Raw genomic sequence first — 17,680 nt, forward strand, 5'->3', positions numbered from 1 at the left:
AGTGAAATCCAAGAACTCTAACTTATTGAATATGCTGTCCCATCACTGTACTTTCCACTGGAAACAGCTAAGCATCAGAGATTCAAGCATGGCCAGGTTAAACACACAGAGTTGCTCTTATAGAGCTCACACACAGTGATATTTAACTAAAAAACAAAACAAAAATAAAAAACAAACAAACAAAAAAAAAAGGTGAGAGGTATGACTTGTAAATTTATTTCAGTCTTAGGGGAAAAAATACCAACAAGCTGGATACTAACCTGTCCCAGACCAGGCATGCCTCCTCCAAGTCGTAGAAGTCTATCCATATTTTCTAATGGAAAGAAACAAAAAGTGATTGCATACCTAGGCTCTAATGTGTTTAGTAAATTATGCTCCATGCAAGTCACCTACAGTCACTCATTATGTCAAATATATTGGTAGTAATTACAACACAACATCAGACTTCCTATTAATTAACACCACATATTAATTCAAGAAGCTGTCTTCCATACTAATTAACAACCTTAATTTAAGTATACTGGGTTTGGGTTATCCCCAGATTTTTTTTGGGGGGGGAGGAGAAGACAAGCTTTTCTTGCAATATTCATTTCTTAAAAATTGCAAAAAAATAAAAAATAAAATAACTTCCTCCCTTGACCCTACTCACCTGAAAAAGCATCAGCATAGCAAGCTAGCAAACAATAACACCTCCCTACCAGTATATCAGTTTCCTTCAGTATGTCCAGAGGACATCAATATGAAGACTCAAAAGTTAAGATTTTTAACATCCTCATTAGTAGGTTCTGTGCTAATTAACTTACAGCTTGTCAGTTAGCATCAAAACTGCATATGAAAGATGCTGAATGAATTATAGATTTACTAAATTAGCATCAAAAGCTTTTTTTAATGAACTCATTACACCAAAAGAATGCTGTAAACATGAAATGGCTTTAGTTAAAATACCAAAGGCTATACACTTGTTCGACACATTTCCAAATCTTGTTAAATATGGAATGCTGTAGAATGAGTCTGTGCCACAAACATTCCATCCTTTTGTTATAGTGCTGTAGTAGTAACATTTTCATATGCAGCATGTCACTACTAGTTCTGAAATTCTCACTGTCTTAGATAACAATGGTGTGAACCATTATTAATTGTTCTGAGCCAAAGTTGAACACAGGCACATCAGCTCTCCCACTTCTGAGTACTACAGATGTCCACATACTTAGGTTCAACAGTCAGACATATTATTGTCAGGGGTGGAGATGGGGAGGTGTAGTACCAAAAATTGGTCTTGCCATATCCTTGTTTAATGCATGAGAGTATGATGGACTTAAAGTCAGTTAAAGTCAATTTGGCAGTTTATAATTAGATAGCTTGGCCAGGGAAACCTACTGGGTGACCTTGGGCAAGTCACACTCTCTCTGACTCAAAGGAAGGTAGATGTTAAACCCTCCCTCTGAACAAATCATGCCATGGAAACTCCATGTTAGGTTGTTAATTAATAACTATTTTAACTTTTTAACTTGTGTCATTTTTAAAATATATATATATTTATATTTTTAAATGTTCAGTATTATTTTTAAACAGTCCTGTTTTAAATTTGTTGTTAGCCACCTACAGTCTCTATATTGGGAGTACAAGTAAATAATAATAATAGTAATAATATTAATAATAGATAGTAGCCACATGTCTTGCTCAGGTGTTGATATGCTTAGTACAAATCTCATGTGTGATATCTGTGATGTAATAAGATGGTTTTTGGTTCAATTAATTAAAGATAATCAATCTGGTGATTCTTTACACACCTGGAGCATCTATACATCAGATTTAACTACAGTTGGACCTCTCTTTTTGCAGGGGTTCCGTTCCGGACCACACCCATAAATGGAGACTTGCATATATTCAAGCCCCATACGCTTGAATGGGGGTGCGTGCCTACAAGCGTGTGCAGGGCATGCACTGCGGGGGCACTCTCCATTGACAATAATGGAGGTTGCCCCTGTGAATATCCAAGACAGCGGACTTCAAGTCTGCGAGAAAGGAGGAGTGACTGTACACTCGAATGGAAGATCAATATACTATAGGAAAGCATACAAATACACACATCTATAAAATGTAAACCAATTTTATATGCAAATATTCCTGTGTTTTAAGGGTAAAGGTGTATTTCCAACTAGACATATTTAAAGTAATTCACTGTTCCTTTTAAAATTAGAATTATGTCTTGCCTTCCTCCATTTTGAAGTAAACTGATTTTAAAAGATTTCAGTTATGGACAATCTATTTCAACTGTACTATAATGTCCAAACCTTTACAGGTATATAGTTTTAAACAGTTTTAATTTGTTGTAGTTTTTAAATTATTCAGTATGCTTTCTGATTGCAAATTATTTTTGTATTGTTTAAAAAAATTAATTATTTAAAATTGATTTATACACCATCCTGATATACCTTTTGATATAAGAGGATAGAAATATTTTTATTAATAAATAATAAACACACATATATGAAAATCTCAGCTTGGATAAGAAACCTAAGGTGTTCCTCTGATTCTCTAGCATTTGATCTCTAGAACAAGTGGTTAATAATGATCTGCTACTTAAGCTACAAACTGTACAGCAGATCACTAAACTGTGGCTTGTCTCCCCCATTTTTTTCTACTCCCACTTCTTTTATCACTTCCCATTTCAGGTCTGGCAGTTAGGAAAACAAGTCAAGGAAATGATTTAACTGTGGATTTGACCATTAAGACAAGCCATGATTCATGGGTTTCCAATTTCTAATTGAGACAATGTGTTGTAGTGGTTTGAGCAATGGACCTGGGTTCTGGACACCAGGGCTTGAATACCCACTTCGTCTTGCAAACTTATTGGGTGATCTTGGGCAAATCACACTCTTTCAACCTTAGAAAAGGTGCAAAGGCAACCCTCCCTGCTGATCAAACCTTGCCAAGAAAACCCTGTGACAGGTTTGCCTTAGGATTGCTATAAGCTGGAAATGATTTAAAGGCACAACCATCACAAACTGTGGTTTGTGGCTATATGCCTCGTCAACACATATGGGTTCACACATCACACCAAGTTTTTTTCTTCTTCTTTTCTTTTCTTGTTCTACTTGAAATATGATTTTTGCGCAACAGAAAATGGCTTTTTTTTGCCTGAGACCATGTAATGGATCATTTCTGAATATAAGACAAAGAAGCTAATAAAATGTAGATATCCCAACATAGTACAAAAATAAAAAGACCCACTATTTTGAACAAATCTTCAGCCTTCCCTAGATTGTACTCTGTGTCAAGTATACCAGTTAATACAAATTACAATGGGTGATTCCCAATTAATCCATCTCACTAACAGTTAGTGCTAGTTCCATTAGCTTTAATTAATGGAAGAGATGCAGGGAAAATTCTTTTCCTCTGTTTAGTACACCTCCCATGACCTCAAAAATCTGCTCCCGAGGTTTGGGAACCATTTGCAACACAAGGGGATGGAATTTGGAAGAGAGGAAGGAAACATTTGTTGCATGAGTAGAAGCCCTTTCTTGAGGTGCTGAGTTTCAGTAATGGATCAATCACAAGTTAGTCAAGAACCCTATTATGTACTACTCTAGCCTTACACTTTTTCCAAGGCTGCAGAGCAGTGACATGGAAAGCCTGACAAAATGTTCCCACTCCAAACAATGTATTTCTTAAATGTCTGACTTCCTGATCACCTGCCATGCTCACAGCCTTTTTCCTTCTGCCACTGCTGGTACAACAACTACCATTAACTGCTTCCAAGTCAACTCCAACACATGGTGACCCCATGGATGAGCCCCGCTATCCTATCCCCACTATTGTTCTGTTTACGTCCCCCAGATTAAGACACATGACCTCCTTGATTGCATCCAACATCTAGTGTGTGGCCTTCCTCTCTTTCTACCTTCTACCTTTCCCTAGCATTAATGCCTTCTCTAATTATTCATGCATCCTCATAATGTGGCCAAAATACAACACCCTCAATTTGATCATCTTGGCTGCCAGGGAGAGTTCAGGCTTGATCTATTCAAGGACCCATTTGTCTGGGATTGGCCATCCATTGTATCCTCAGCCTCTTCCCCAGCACAACATCTAAAATGTGTTGATTTTCTTCTTATCCACTTTCTTCACTGTCTCTCACATCTGTACATGGTGATGGGGAATGGCGCTGATGATTCTATTGTTAGTGCTTAGATATACAGTTGCCCCTCATATCACTTCATAAATAAAGGTTAATAATAATAACTCATGGATCTGAGGTCCGTGCCTCAACTATCTGCAGAAGGGCAACCTCTGCTATTTCTAATGGGGCACGCCCTATGTGGCTTGAATACGTGCGAGCCTCCATTTTATTGGGGGGTCCAGAATGGATCCCCTGCGAAAACAGATGGCCAACTGTATATCTTTACTCTTTAAGATCTGTTCTATTTCTTTCATAGCTGCACTTCCTATTCCTAGCCTTATTTCTTGACTGCAGTCACGATTCTGACCAGTGATTGATCCAAGGTACAGGAACTCTTTAACAATTTTGATTTCCTCATTGTCTAACTACACCAGAGTAGTTGTGCTGGCATTGCACACCAACTGGATTCTTCCCTTGATGTTTTATCCCCAATCTAATGGCACAGGCTCAATTGAGACAAAAGAACCAGTGATGCTAAATGCATATCTAGTTCCATGAATTCTCAAAATCCTGGATAGTAGAATTACCTTTCCAGGCAATCCCAAGCAATAATGCTATAAACATAAGATTCTAAATGAGCTATTTTATTGTTACCTTACATTCACTTAGTTTTCAGTTCTTTTCACCAACCTTGTTTCAGTCTTTGCTTGATACCAAGAACTGATCGAGGTGAACTTCAGTTATTACCTAAACAGAAGGAACAGCAACTGTTAACATACAAAAACATTCCTACTGTTTTAGGCAGTGTGTTACTCCTGCCCAAGATCTTGCAGACCCAAAAACTTTCTGTATGTAGCACAGAAATAGCCATTGTTTAAAGCTATGCAAATTATGCAGAACAGAAGTGATTTCCCCCAAAGCCTTTAAACTGACGAGAAATAATGCTCTTATTTAAAACAAATGTTGTGATGGGCAGTCACAAATAAAAGTAGACTCACAGAAACCAATGGGACTTACAAGTGTTATGAGTCTCCAAGATATATAGATATAATTATGTTAATGTCTTTAATCTTCTCTGAAAAGAACAATCTGCTGCATAAGTTGGGGCACTATTAATGGTTTTTGTGATTGAATTCTTGTTATAAAATTAGAGATTCATTGAGATTTTTAAAAATTGTAAATGCCTGTTGATTTTTTAAACATTGAGAAATTACAAATTGTTTAAATTTTTAGTATTATCAGTTTCTAAGGAATTATCTGTGGACAGCTTTTCTGTATGTCACATGCATGTGAAAAGAAAGAAGGAACATGTAAACATGTAAATGTTAATGTCAAACAAACAAAGCAAGAGCTTTTCTATCTTGGGGATCTCCAGAGACATACTAAAGATCCAGGTGGACCATGGAACCTTATTCTGATCTCAGGTTGTCACACTACAGGTGCTATATAACTGATTCAATTTTGTGAATGAAGTTAAAGTTTACTACTTAATCAAGATTAGACAGTATTAAAACATTAACTGTTGCCAAAGTTAATCTCCAATAAAAAGATACAGGAATCCTGTAGCACCTTGGAGACCAAGTGAGAAAAACAGATTTTTAATATAGTCCATCCTTGCCATACGCAGGGGATTCGTTCTGGACTGACCCACCCTGTGTAAGGCAAATTTCGCATATGTTGGAGTCCCATGTAATTGAATGGTGGCACCAAAGTTTGGGAATCACTGCCTTATAGGATGAGCAAGTGTTGATGGTATTAGGCCTTGTGATGCTGCTGCTCACATACTGTAGACGTTGAAACAGAGTTAGCACCTGTGTTTATCACAAGTTTTTGTTCCTGCCTTTCCATCCATGTTGTGTCCTATTATGGGTGAGTGACATTTGGGGACTGTCTGCAGGTGATAAAGGTCCAGCACCTAGAGTTCATGAAAAGGAAGCATTGTTCTCCATAATATGTTGTAGCTTGTTAATGATGTGTCTTGTTCAGCTGCTTTGTGTGTATAATGATACTAGAGCACCGACTTCCCTTGGCAAAGGGCATGCCAACCTAACGTATATCATATTCAAGTATACCAATAAATATCATAGAATCATAGAATTGGAAGAGACCACAAGGGCCACCCAGTCCAACCTCCTGATGTGCAGGAATACACTATATACATGGGATTATTTAAGGATGATATACCAATTTCCAAGCACATCCGCATTCTAAAACCATCATGCATCTACATCAATTAAAATTGGGTAAAACATTTAAAGCAGGAATTAGCAAGCCTGATATGTCTGGAAGGCTAAACTTTCACCTCCAGATACCTCCCACAGGCCACACCAGGCCTAGAAGCAATCCCTTAATGACCCCCCCCATGGAGTGGCCAATTGTGCACTCCTGTTTCTCATCTAGCCCCAAGACTACCTGTGCAAAATATACTGGTCCAGGAGGCCACCAAAAAAGCAGGCGTGGGCTACAAAAATATCCCTGCAGGCTGCATGCAGCCCATCAAGAGCACTTTGCCTGCTGCTGTTTTAGAGGTAATCTATCATGAACTTGTGAACAGTTCAGGACTGAGCCTGCAAATGTCAAACGGCAATTAACTGATGGGGAAAAATATTAAACATTACGAAGTCGAAGGCTTTCATGGCTGGCATCCATAGTTTTTTGTAGGTTTTTCGGCTGTGTGGCCATGTTCTAGAAGACTTTTGTCTGGAAGAAACTCTTCTAGACCATGGTCACATAGCATGAAAAACCCACATAAAACTATTAAACATTATCACTTCTGCAATCCACTCAAGTTCAATGCTGCATGCTAATGTTGACAATTTAGGCACAGCAACACTCCTAAATTCATCGAGAATCCAGTTTTTATTAGCATTCCCAATATGTGATTAGCAGCTCATTTTGACCAAGGTTGACACACAATTGCACACAACACTGAACCCAGAGAAAAGGTGATGGGATGTCAGACAACGTGCCTGTGTTGGACACAGTGCTGATGCTCAATCTTTAAATGCAAGCTAATTGTAAGATTGTTATTATTATTATTATTATTATTATTAACATTTATTTATATAGTGCTGTCAAATTTTACACAGCGCTTGACATACGAAAGATAAAAATAGAGGTAAGACCTGCCAAACAGCATACAATCTACAAACAAGTTATAAAAATAAAGCATCACATAACAAAATGCAGACAATAAAATTGTAAAAACACCAAGAAAATATAATTGTAAGTGTGTGGTCGTCCTAAAAGACTGTTGGGAACCAGCCTTTATTACTTATTTACTCTGGTTAAACATTTTACAAAATCTGGGAAATATTTTTCACAATTTCCTATATACACCTTTTTGCAGATGGATGCTGCTGAGCTACCAGAAGTAGTTAATGAACAAATACACCAGGAGCTCTCCACAAATACAATAAGCGCTTCCATTATCACAACATTTCCATATGCAAATATTTATGCATAATTCAGTATTGTTTTAATGCTATTCCCATGCAAAAATACCATTCAGAATTTTAAACTGGGGTGAGAGGTAACTAAAGCAAGGTAAACATACTACTATTGATTTTGTTAACATCTTCTATTAATAGCTTGTATAGTCTAACAAGCTGTAAGTTTCCATATAAGCACCTAATGCTTAATTTCAGCACAAGCCTCACATGAAAGTTTTCTCATGATCTGATTTGTACCAGTTTCAGACCATATGAAATGATTAGCTCTTGATAAACATGGAGCTGTTACAGAATTATTTCAAAGCTTTTCAAAAAAACATGTTAATATAGAATGGTTCCATACATAACACAAGGAACTTGTGCGAGCTAATTTTGTTGCATTCATGCCCTCCTTTCCCTTCTCAAATGTTGCCCTGCTTCTTTTTCTCTTGCTTAACATGTGTAGCAAGTCCATTACTGATTTTGACAAAAAGCTAAGCAAGATGTTGTGCATTTTGGGAGTGGAAAGTGGTGCGCTTTTTCCCTTACCACTTCTATTATACTTGACCATTGCCCATGGTGGCTAGGACCAATCAGTGGTGTGGTGCAAAACCTCCAGAGGACACCAGGTTGCACACTCAGGGATTAAAATAGCAGCAACAAGAAGAACAGATTGGCTTAGAAGGACGCAGGCATCCACACAGGCACACATATACACCTATCAGAATTCATCTAAAAAGGAGGAATGTTAAATGAAAATTATTTTTTAAAAAACCATGAAGTAGTTCTAGATAATATGAATTACAGTAGCCCCTCCCAATTCGTGGGGGACCCCCTTGCAAAAATGGTGGCTCACACACATATTCGGGTCCCATAGAAAATAATGGGGCATGCGCCTGTGGCGCATGTGCAGGGCTGTGCACCACCATTTTATTAAAGGGTGCCTGTCCCTCCCACGAAGATCAAGACAGTGGATTCCAAGTCTATGAAAAGGGAGGGGCAACTGTATTTCTATTCTCCCAATTTAATTTTTTAAAGGCCAAGATTTACATAAATTTACTTAATTTATATTAAAACATAGGCAAAATAAATGTTCCTTCTATGGAACAAAGTACAGAAGAGTGTCTATATTTTCTCTAATGAAGTACTCCTCAGGCTATCTAATGTAGAGGACCAGCAACCCATAGGGACAGATACTGTATTTGTGCCCAATGACTACCATTCTCTCTTTCTTTCCTAGCAAGTCTCCACTGATTGGCAGCCAGCATTTGAGCAACTCAGTTGCAATAGGTAAAACTTCTGCAATAGGTGAAATATTCACTACAGTTTTAATGAAGGTAAAAGGTTAAGCCACACCAAGGATACTGTATCCCAAGAGCAAACAACCTAGTGCCCTCATGATGTTGGTACTACAGCTTCCATAATTCTCACTGCTGGCTGGGACTTACCTCCAGACCTCAGCAGAGGACTGAGACACACACAGCCCTGTCCTCACCACTGCAGCCAGTAGGAGTCCAGCATCTGAGGACCAAAACAACTGCAGAAATAGTCCAGACTGAGTCTGCCTTAACTGCCCTGGTTTAGTGCTAGGGAATCCTGGACGCTGTGGTTTATTGCAGCACCAGAGCCCTCTGACAGAGGAGGCTCAATGTCTCCCAAAACTACAATCATGTATATTCCCTTGATCTCAATGGTGAAAGGGCAGGATATAAACGCAACTGATTAATAGTACTCCAAATGGGAACACACTACCAACAATTTTATCACCACTACCAGAACACGGAAGCAAGGCTCAGAAAGGCTAATTGGCAGAGTCCCTTCTGTGCCAGATTGCAATGGCCTCAGAATGCTCCAAGGGCTTTCAAGGCAAAGGGAAAGTGTATTTTTAGGACCTAGAGATCCCCAGAGAGGCCTCCTCTCAGGAAAAACAGGGCGCTTTCCTTACTTGCCATTTTTCCACATCCAGGGGAGTCTTGTGCTCCTAACACTAGCGGATGTGGAGAACCAAGCGTATTTGTACCCCGCTCCTTTCCCAAAACTGGGACTCAGCTTCCAGACCAGTCAGGATCTGGTGCCTTTAGAGTATTTGGGGAGTGCCTAGAGCAATGAAGGCTGGCCCTGCAGGAGGCCCCCAAATGTGTTTGAACAGCAGTCCCCATCCATCCATCCTTGGCTATGGACTAGGGATGGTGGCAGTTTAGGCCCAGAGGCATCTGGGATTGTGGCCCATGTGGGAGCTTGGGAAAGTTACTGGACAAGGAAGGAGGGAGAGGGGAGGACGGCCCTCTGGGAGTTGTAGTCCACACTCTTTCTCTCTCACAGACGTCCATCCCACTCCTTCCCAAGGTCTCCTTGATATCCTAGGTTAAGGAGGTTTACTTCCCATGGGCTGCATCCGCACGGCAGAAATAATCCCGTCTGACGCCACTTTAGCCGCCAGGGAATAGTTGTTGCGTGCCTCCAAGCCCTTTCTGACTTACGGCAACCCTAAGGCGAAGCCATCTGTTGGGGAGAGATGTCCGGAGGAGGCGGCGTGTGGCTTGCCAAGGGGCCATCCACTGCGAAGCCTTGGTCCAAAAACACACTGCAGCAATACTCCAGTTTGAGGCCGCTCTGACTGTTCTGGCTGAATGCTCGGGGATCCTGGGAACACCGAGCCTTCTCTGCCAGAGAGCTCTGGGGTCACAGTAAGCTACAACTCCCAGGACTCCCTAGCAGTCAGCGCTCCGACGCAGCCAAAGTCTCCTTAAATGCGTAGCTCTAGTCCCCGGAGGGCAGAAGGCGGCGCCCACCCTTCACCATCCACCCCTTCCCTTATTCCCTTCTGCCCTTACTCCCGCCCCCGAAGCCTTCCCCCACCGCCCACGGGCCTCAGCAGCAGCAGCAGCACCCGCGGCCTACCCTTTTCTCAGCAGCCGGAGCCCCAGTCCCCCCGGCTCCTCTTTCCCTTCTCTCTTCCGCTCAGCCGGGCCGCGATGATTCAGCCCGATTCATTCAAACCTGGGGCACCGTAAACACTTCCGGGGTCAAAGCACGACGCCTCTTCCGCCCGTCGTCCGCGCCCCAGCCAATAGACGCCCACGCTCGTTGCCATAGCGACGGAACGTCCCGCCCACTCTCTCGCTGCGCGTAGAATGGATTCTCTCAGCTAAACCACGCCCACTATATATATATATCTAAGCCACGCCCACTACTCTGCCCCTGGCCGCGACTACATTTAAAGAGGGGAGGCCGTTTGCCCCCCTAACGGCCGCCTCCTTTGTTCTTGCTTTTTTGTTTTCTACAAAAGAGCGGCCTGAAGATTCAGAATCTGATTGGCTGAGCGAAGGCAGCGCGTGCCCGCCTCAGAAGTTAATGGACCTTACTCTGTGAATGCACAGTTCTCAAAGGGAATTACCAAAAAGCCAGGGGCTGTTCTAGACTGTGGGAGGGAGTACACTTGCCCCTCCATATTAGGATGAGGGCACAAGACCCCCTCAATACGGAAAAACAGCAAATAACAACAAACATTTAGGTTTTACCTGAGAGGACACCTCTCTAGGAATGTCTAGGGCAACTTTGTGGTCAACGTCCGCCAGATACTGACCATAGAACTGCACTGGAGGAGCTATAAATGCCTAGTGGAGTATTCTCTCTAGGAATCTCTAGGTCTTTCAGTGCAACTTTTAGTCAAAGTGTACCATAGAGTTGCACTGGAGGACCTCTAGATATTCCTAGAGAGAACATATTAATCAAATCCATGAATAATCAAAGGCACAGCTATGGAGGAATGAGGGACACCGTCTCAATTGCTGTAGCTGCTTCCTATGGAGTCCTGGGATTTGTAGTTTTACAAAGCTGTGATGATCCCCCTGTGGTCTAAGCAACCAAACAGCAGGCCTGCCTTGGCTCTTAGTCCCAGCAGATCCTTAGCTTCTCCATGAGTCTCCTGGTCTATGTTCCTACTCCTTTCTGAGTTGAAGATGACCCCTGGAGATCCTTGAATCACTCTGCCACCACCCAGTGAATTCATATTGGACTTCCCTTAACATACACTGGGACTTGTTAAGGACTTCTAGTTCTACTTCCTGCTAATCTTCTCAAGCATCAACCGATCTGAGACACGTGTGAAGAAGAGTGTCACAGTAGCAGATACCTTGAAGGAAGTATTTATTATAATTAAACAGAACAGGACAAAAGATATGAATCATGCAAGATCCCAAGGGCCTTGGAGGTACAATATGTGCAATTCTAGAAGCATTCATTTCATGCATGCAACCAGAAACATGCATGCAACCAGGCCCGGTCATTACAAATGCCTTCAGCCCTCTTTGCCAAAGAGGGCTGGTGCCTCACAAAACTACAAATCCCAGGGTTCAGTGTGGGAAGGAACCATGGCGGTTGAGGTGGGGTCGAACTGCATTATTTCTGCAGTGTACATGCATCTCCCACTGGCACTGGTCTGCAGGAATCATGTTATTAAGACATTATATGTTTACAGAGGTAAACTCCAGTTGTCAAGGCTTGGCTCAACTGACCCAGAATTATGAAGCACTTAGTTTAAAAATTGGATTATGACTCTCCAGACTAAGGGTTCGAATCCCAGCTCGGCGGCCATGGAAACCCACTGTGACCTTGGGCAAGTCACACTCTCTCAACCTCAGGAAGGCACATTCAAACCTCCTCTGAGCAAATCTTGCCAAGAAAGCCCCACAAGAGGTTCGTCTCAGGGTTGCCATAAGTCTGAAATAAAGGCACACAACAACAAACAACAATACTATAGTTTTTTGTGGGTTTTTCAGGCTATGTGGCCATGTTCTATAAGCATTTATTCCTGACGTTTCGCTAGTATCTGTGGCTGGCACCTTCAGAGAAACAACAATACTCCCCAGATGTAGAACAGATGAAGCTTGAACTCCCCCTGGAAGCCAGGATGACTAAATTAAGGCTTTCATACTGTAGCCACATCATGAGAAGGCACGACACATTAGAAAAGACAATAATGCTAGGAAATGTGGATTGTCTTTGAGTGTGTCTTATCACCTGTCTTTTTAAATAAATAATAATAATATTTTTTTATTTATATCCCACCTCTCCGTCATACAACTGTTCTATGTTTTAATTAAAGTGTTTTAATTGATGTGTATTGTTTATTTGCTGTTGTTCCCTGTCTCAGTCCTTGGGCAGAGGCGGGTAAGAAATAAATATCATCATCATAATCTTTATCATTATTGGTAGAAGGTAGTAGAAAGAGAGGAAGACCATATGCCAGATGGTTAGACTCAAAACACACTGCAGAAATAATCCAGTTTGAACAGCTTTAACTGCCCTGGCTCAGTGCTAGGGAACCCAGGGAATTTTAGTTTATTGTGGCATCCGGAGCACTCTCTGACAGAAAAGGCTCAATGTCTCACAAAAATACAATCCCAGAATTCCCTAACTTTGAGCCAGGGCAGTTAAGGCAGTCCCAAAATGGATTATTTCTGCAGTGTGCTTTGGACCTCAGTCAAAGAGGCCACAGGACCCCCCTGCATAAGCCAAATACCGTGCATACTCAAGCCCCATTAAAGTGAATGGGGCTTGTGCATGTGGTGGTGAGGCAGCATGTGCACACCATGGGCGCACGCCCCATTCATCCAAATGGGACACGCCACCTCTTGCGCCCCACGTGCTCCTGAACGGCTTTCAGCATATGCTGAAAGCCACATATAACGCGCCCGTGTATGACACGGGTGCACTGTATAAGGTAATTTTTCCCCTGGGCCATCGTGCCTATATCACAATTATTGTTTTCTCTGATTGCCTTTTTCCTTATTAAGTAGAATTTAAATTTCATTCATACACTGCTTAAGCTTGGAGAATATTTTTAATCAGTGTTTGTGGAGAACCATGTGTGCAAGAATGTGTTTCACCAGGAGACAAAATGCAATGATAAGATGCAAGATGAGCTTTGCAAATCAAGATCCTCTAGATGCCAATGGGTGTCGCAGGTATCCTGGCAGGCAGCATGTTCCACCCATGTCTTAACTCGTGAATATGAGAGCAAGCTGCACTATAAACCAGAAATTTTGTTGTAGTTTTGTTGTCGACCTGTGCCAAATCAGGACAGCTGGAGGGCATGCTTAAAAAAAGTTTGAATACAAGTGAGGTTGCTCCCATCAAGTTGGAGCATTAAAGACTTCTCAGATTTCATGAGCCCACCATTATTGATCATGATCTCACAGTGTCTTGATGTCATGGTTTTCTCATTTTAAATGAAATAATGAATATGCTTGGTGAAACTCTGCCTTCTCTCCTCTAGAGTCTCCTCCCCTGCTGGCTGACTTCTCTCTGTCTGTCTCTATTTTTTTTTTTTTTATTTAACCACACAAAATGTGCTGGGAAAGAAGGCTAAGGGAGCAACTAATCAGAATGAAATGACCTTGAATATTATGCTACTTGTAACAAGGTGGCCTAAGTTTCTACCTGTCAGAACAAAATGGCATGTTTTGCGTCCGCTCTGTATGGATTGGATTGACTGGGAACTGAGCCAATATTTGCCTGTACTGAAGAGACAATTTGTAACTCACGCAATGCTATTACAAGATTCCAGTGTTTCGCGGCGATAATAATCTTGATATAGCAGTCCCTTGCAGGTGCAAGAATCTACACACAATGCTCACCCGTCAGAGAAGGGATTTCCTATTCATTTCAATGAATGGAGCAGTTCCAAGAATACAAATGGAACTGTGTATCAAGCTGCTGTTTTCCATTGAGATAAATGAGGAACCACGCATGTTGGAACCTGTGGATTTGAGTAAAAGTTGTGGTGTTTTTATGCCCCAGGTTTTCTTCAGTCCTTAACGTACATATTTGTGTGATCTTTCACCATTTTTACTAGCACTATCAAGAACATGTGAAATAAAAAGTCTTTTAATTAAAATATTGTACCTCCTTCCTCATTTATAGTGCCACATCTGCAAAATAATCCTATACAGTCGGCCCTTCTTATACACAGATTTTTTATACATGGATTCAAGCATACACGGTTTGAAAATGTTCCAAAAAAGTATAAATTTCAAGTATAAAACCTTGATTTTCCATTTTTTATAAGGGACACCATTTTGCTATGTCATTATATTTAATGGGACTCGAGCATACACAGATTTTGTTATCCAGGGGGATCTTGGAACCAAACCCCAGCGCATAACAAGGGTCCACTGTACATGTTTATTCAGAAATAAATCTCAGGGTGTTAAATGGAGCTGATTCACAGATATATATGTGTATTTAGGATTATAGCTCTAATCTATCACATATTTCAGGATGATATTAAGATAGATAATGTTAATTGTTTACAATATGGAGGGTTCAAATAAAGAAATAATACATCAACAGCATTATCACATGAAAATTAAAATTAAACTTCAACAGGGTTATTTGTTTGGCTATATTTTGTGCTCAATAGCTATTATCTCTCTTCTTGCTCAGTCTCAGTATCATACTTTAGAATTAAATGTAAACATGAAAGCATCATGTTTGAGGAGGTTAGTAACAGTTTTTGAATTAGCCTTTCTTCATTACTTCTCCATCCCCACATCCACCACTTCTTGTTGGCCATTGTTTCCACTGACCTCTCTGCTGCACTGTGGATTTCTTAGAGAATGCCTTTATCAGTTCACCACCACAGCAATGGAGAGAATTGTTCTGCCCTCCAGATGTTGTTGGACTGCAGCTCCCAGCAGTTGTAATTATTGGTGATGTTGGCTATGTACAGCTTTTTAATCATTTTAATCAAAATGGTTGTTGTCACTGGGTGCCTTAAAGTTTTTTCTAACTTATGGTGATCCTAAGGCAACCCTATCAAGGGGTTTTCTTAGCGAGATTTGTTCAGAGAAGGTTTGACATTGCTTTTCCCTGAGGTTGAGAGCATGTGATTTGGCCAAGATCACTCAGTAGGTTTCATGGCTGAGCTGAGAATCGAACCCTGGTCTTCAGAGTTATAGTCCAACACTCAAACCACTACACCATGCTGGCTCTCCCAATCTAAATGTACCACAATCAAATATAGTTGGGGTCATTAGCATGCACCTTTTAATCATGATGAACAACATAATTAAATATGATATAAAATAAAGTATATTTCCAATGTCATATTTAATTATGGTTTCATTATTATTTTCATCAAAAATAGTCTTGATTTTTTTTCTCTGATAAAGAAATCTGCATCTCATTCTTTCCACATCTATTTCCACAATGTTTATTTCACAGTACTGTACTGCCTTGTGAATTTTATGTAATCAATAGGCATCTTTCCTCCCACAGCTTTGGTGCCTAGCCCAAAATATAGGACTTGTTTATGTGATCCATTTTCCCAAGTTATCAACACCTTAAGTAAGCTTCCATCTCTAATTTGTTTTCATGTTCACAGATTTAATCAGAGGCCAAAGTGAACTCAGAAGTGAGGGGGAAGCCCTTGGATAATTAGGCCTTCTCAACTCATCTCCATTTCATTTCACTGTAAGGATCCATATAAATAGTGTAAGCATCCATCTAAACAATAACAAGGTTATGCTTTTAGTTGTGTTGTGGAACTGAATTTAGAATTCACTGAATCACAGTCGTGTCATGAAAGCTACCTGAAGTTAAGGATTTACTTGTCGTGTAGGCAGAGCCGGCTGATTCCAGCTAAAAAGATCAAATTAATTACCTCTGGCATTTCATCTTCTGTTAAAAGGGCTAGCAGATTTTGAGTGTCATAAAAGAGAAGCACTGTTAGCTATCTTCATGCCTCTCTCTATCTCTTAGCTGTCAGGGAGTGGGAGAGGTGGTTATGGGGTTTTCTGCCTCATGCACCAGACCAACATTGCTGCCTTTGGATACTATGTGCCTTGACCTAAACAGAGAAGGGACTGTGCCATTTGATGCTCTGTTGCAGGCACCAAACTGTTTTGGGTCAGTACTGCATGGAAGTAAGACTCTTTTGGGCTGGAATCCTTGTGGAAGTAAGCGTAGGGTTGCCATAAGGCAGGACCTCCAAACTGGGACAAATGTAGGACAAATGTAGGGCAACATTTTCAAATGTAGGACATGTTTTTAAAAAGGAGGACACATGAAAAAATGATAATTTTTTAAAAATGTTAATATAAATGCATGTTTCTTAGGACTGCTCAAATGGAGGACATTTTGGCATTACTGTTTCCTAGACAGAAGGATGTGAAATGTACTTCTCTTTTCTGGCAACCCCCCCCCCCAATTCTACAGAAACATTTTCCCACTTCCAGCAGGCATATCATTTTGCACAGATCACAGGATGGACCCTTGTGCCACTGCAAACTACATGTCCCCCTCCCAAGCAGCCATAGCATTTGCAAGATCACAGGCAGACCCTGTGCCACTGCAAAACTCATGTCCCACCCAAAGCAGCCATAGCATTTGCAGATCACAGGCTGACCCTTGTGCCACGCAAACTACATGTCCCACTCCCAAGCAGCCATAGCATTTGCAAGATCACAGGCAGGACCCTTGTGCCACTGCAAACTACATGTCCCACTCCCCAAGCCCATAGCATTTGCAGATCACAGGCGCCCTTGTGCCACTGCAAACTACATGTCCCACTCCCAAGCAGCATAGCATTTGCAAGATCAAGGCAGACCCTTGTGCAATTGCAAACTACATGTCCCACCCAAGCAGCATAGCATTTGCAAGATCACAGGCTGACCCTTGTGCCACTGCAAACTACATGTCCCACTCCCAAGCAGCCATAGCATTTGCAAGATCACAGGCAGACCCTTGTGCCACTGCAAACTACATTTCCCACTCCCAAGCCTTCTTAGCAATTCCCCCCTTCCTCCTTTTCCTTGCCCCCTCCAACCCCCCCAAACCCCTCATTCCCTCTTTTTCCCAGGTATGTCTCAACTTAGGAGGGATTTATGGGACAGATCCAAAGCCTTTTTTCTATTCTAATGGGGGCAAAGCCTTGAGAAGCCCTGGACCCCTGAGAAGAAGAGGAGGGGGGCTTAGAGAGAGGAAGAAAGAGAAAAAGAAGATGAGGAGGGGGGAGAAAGGAAGAAAAAGGAGAGGAGGAAGAGGAGGGGAAGAGGAGGAGGAGAAAAAAACAGAATAACAAGAAGAAGAGAAGGAGGAGAAAGAGAAAGAGAAAGAGGGG

General features: G+C 41.3%; 1 protein-coding gene across 2 annotated transcripts in view; it reads right to left on the reverse strand.

Annotated features, from left to right (window-relative positions):
- PSMD14 (proteasome 26S subunit, non-ATPase 14) overlaps window positions 1-10,602 on the reverse strand; it is a 63,462-nt gene extending 52,860 nt beyond the window's left edge. The window contains exons 1-3 of one of the 2 annotated variants that reach the window (XM_042477838.1): window positions 10,456-10,602; window positions 4,814-4,870; window positions 261-313 (exon numbers count right to left, since the gene is read on the reverse strand). In XM_042477838.1, the coding sequence (XP_042333772.1) occupies window positions 261-308 (48 nt within the window). In that variant the 5' untranslated portion in view covers window positions 309-313; window positions 4,814-4,870; window positions 10,456-10,602. Of the gene's footprint in view, window positions 1-260; window positions 314-4,813; window positions 4,871-10,034; window positions 10,243-10,455 lie in introns of those variants that run through there. The other variant, XM_042477846.1, reaches the window with a different exon arrangement.
- Window positions 10,603-17,680: the final 7,078 nt, after the last annotated feature.

This window comes from Sceloporus undulatus, chromosome 1 (genome assembly GCF_019175285.1).
Source record: "Sceloporus undulatus isolate JIND9_A2432 ecotype Alabama chromosome 1, SceUnd_v1.1, whole genome shotgun sequence".
NCBI classification, from domain to species: Eukaryota; Metazoa; Chordata; class Lepidosauria; order Squamata; family Phrynosomatidae; genus Sceloporus; species Sceloporus undulatus.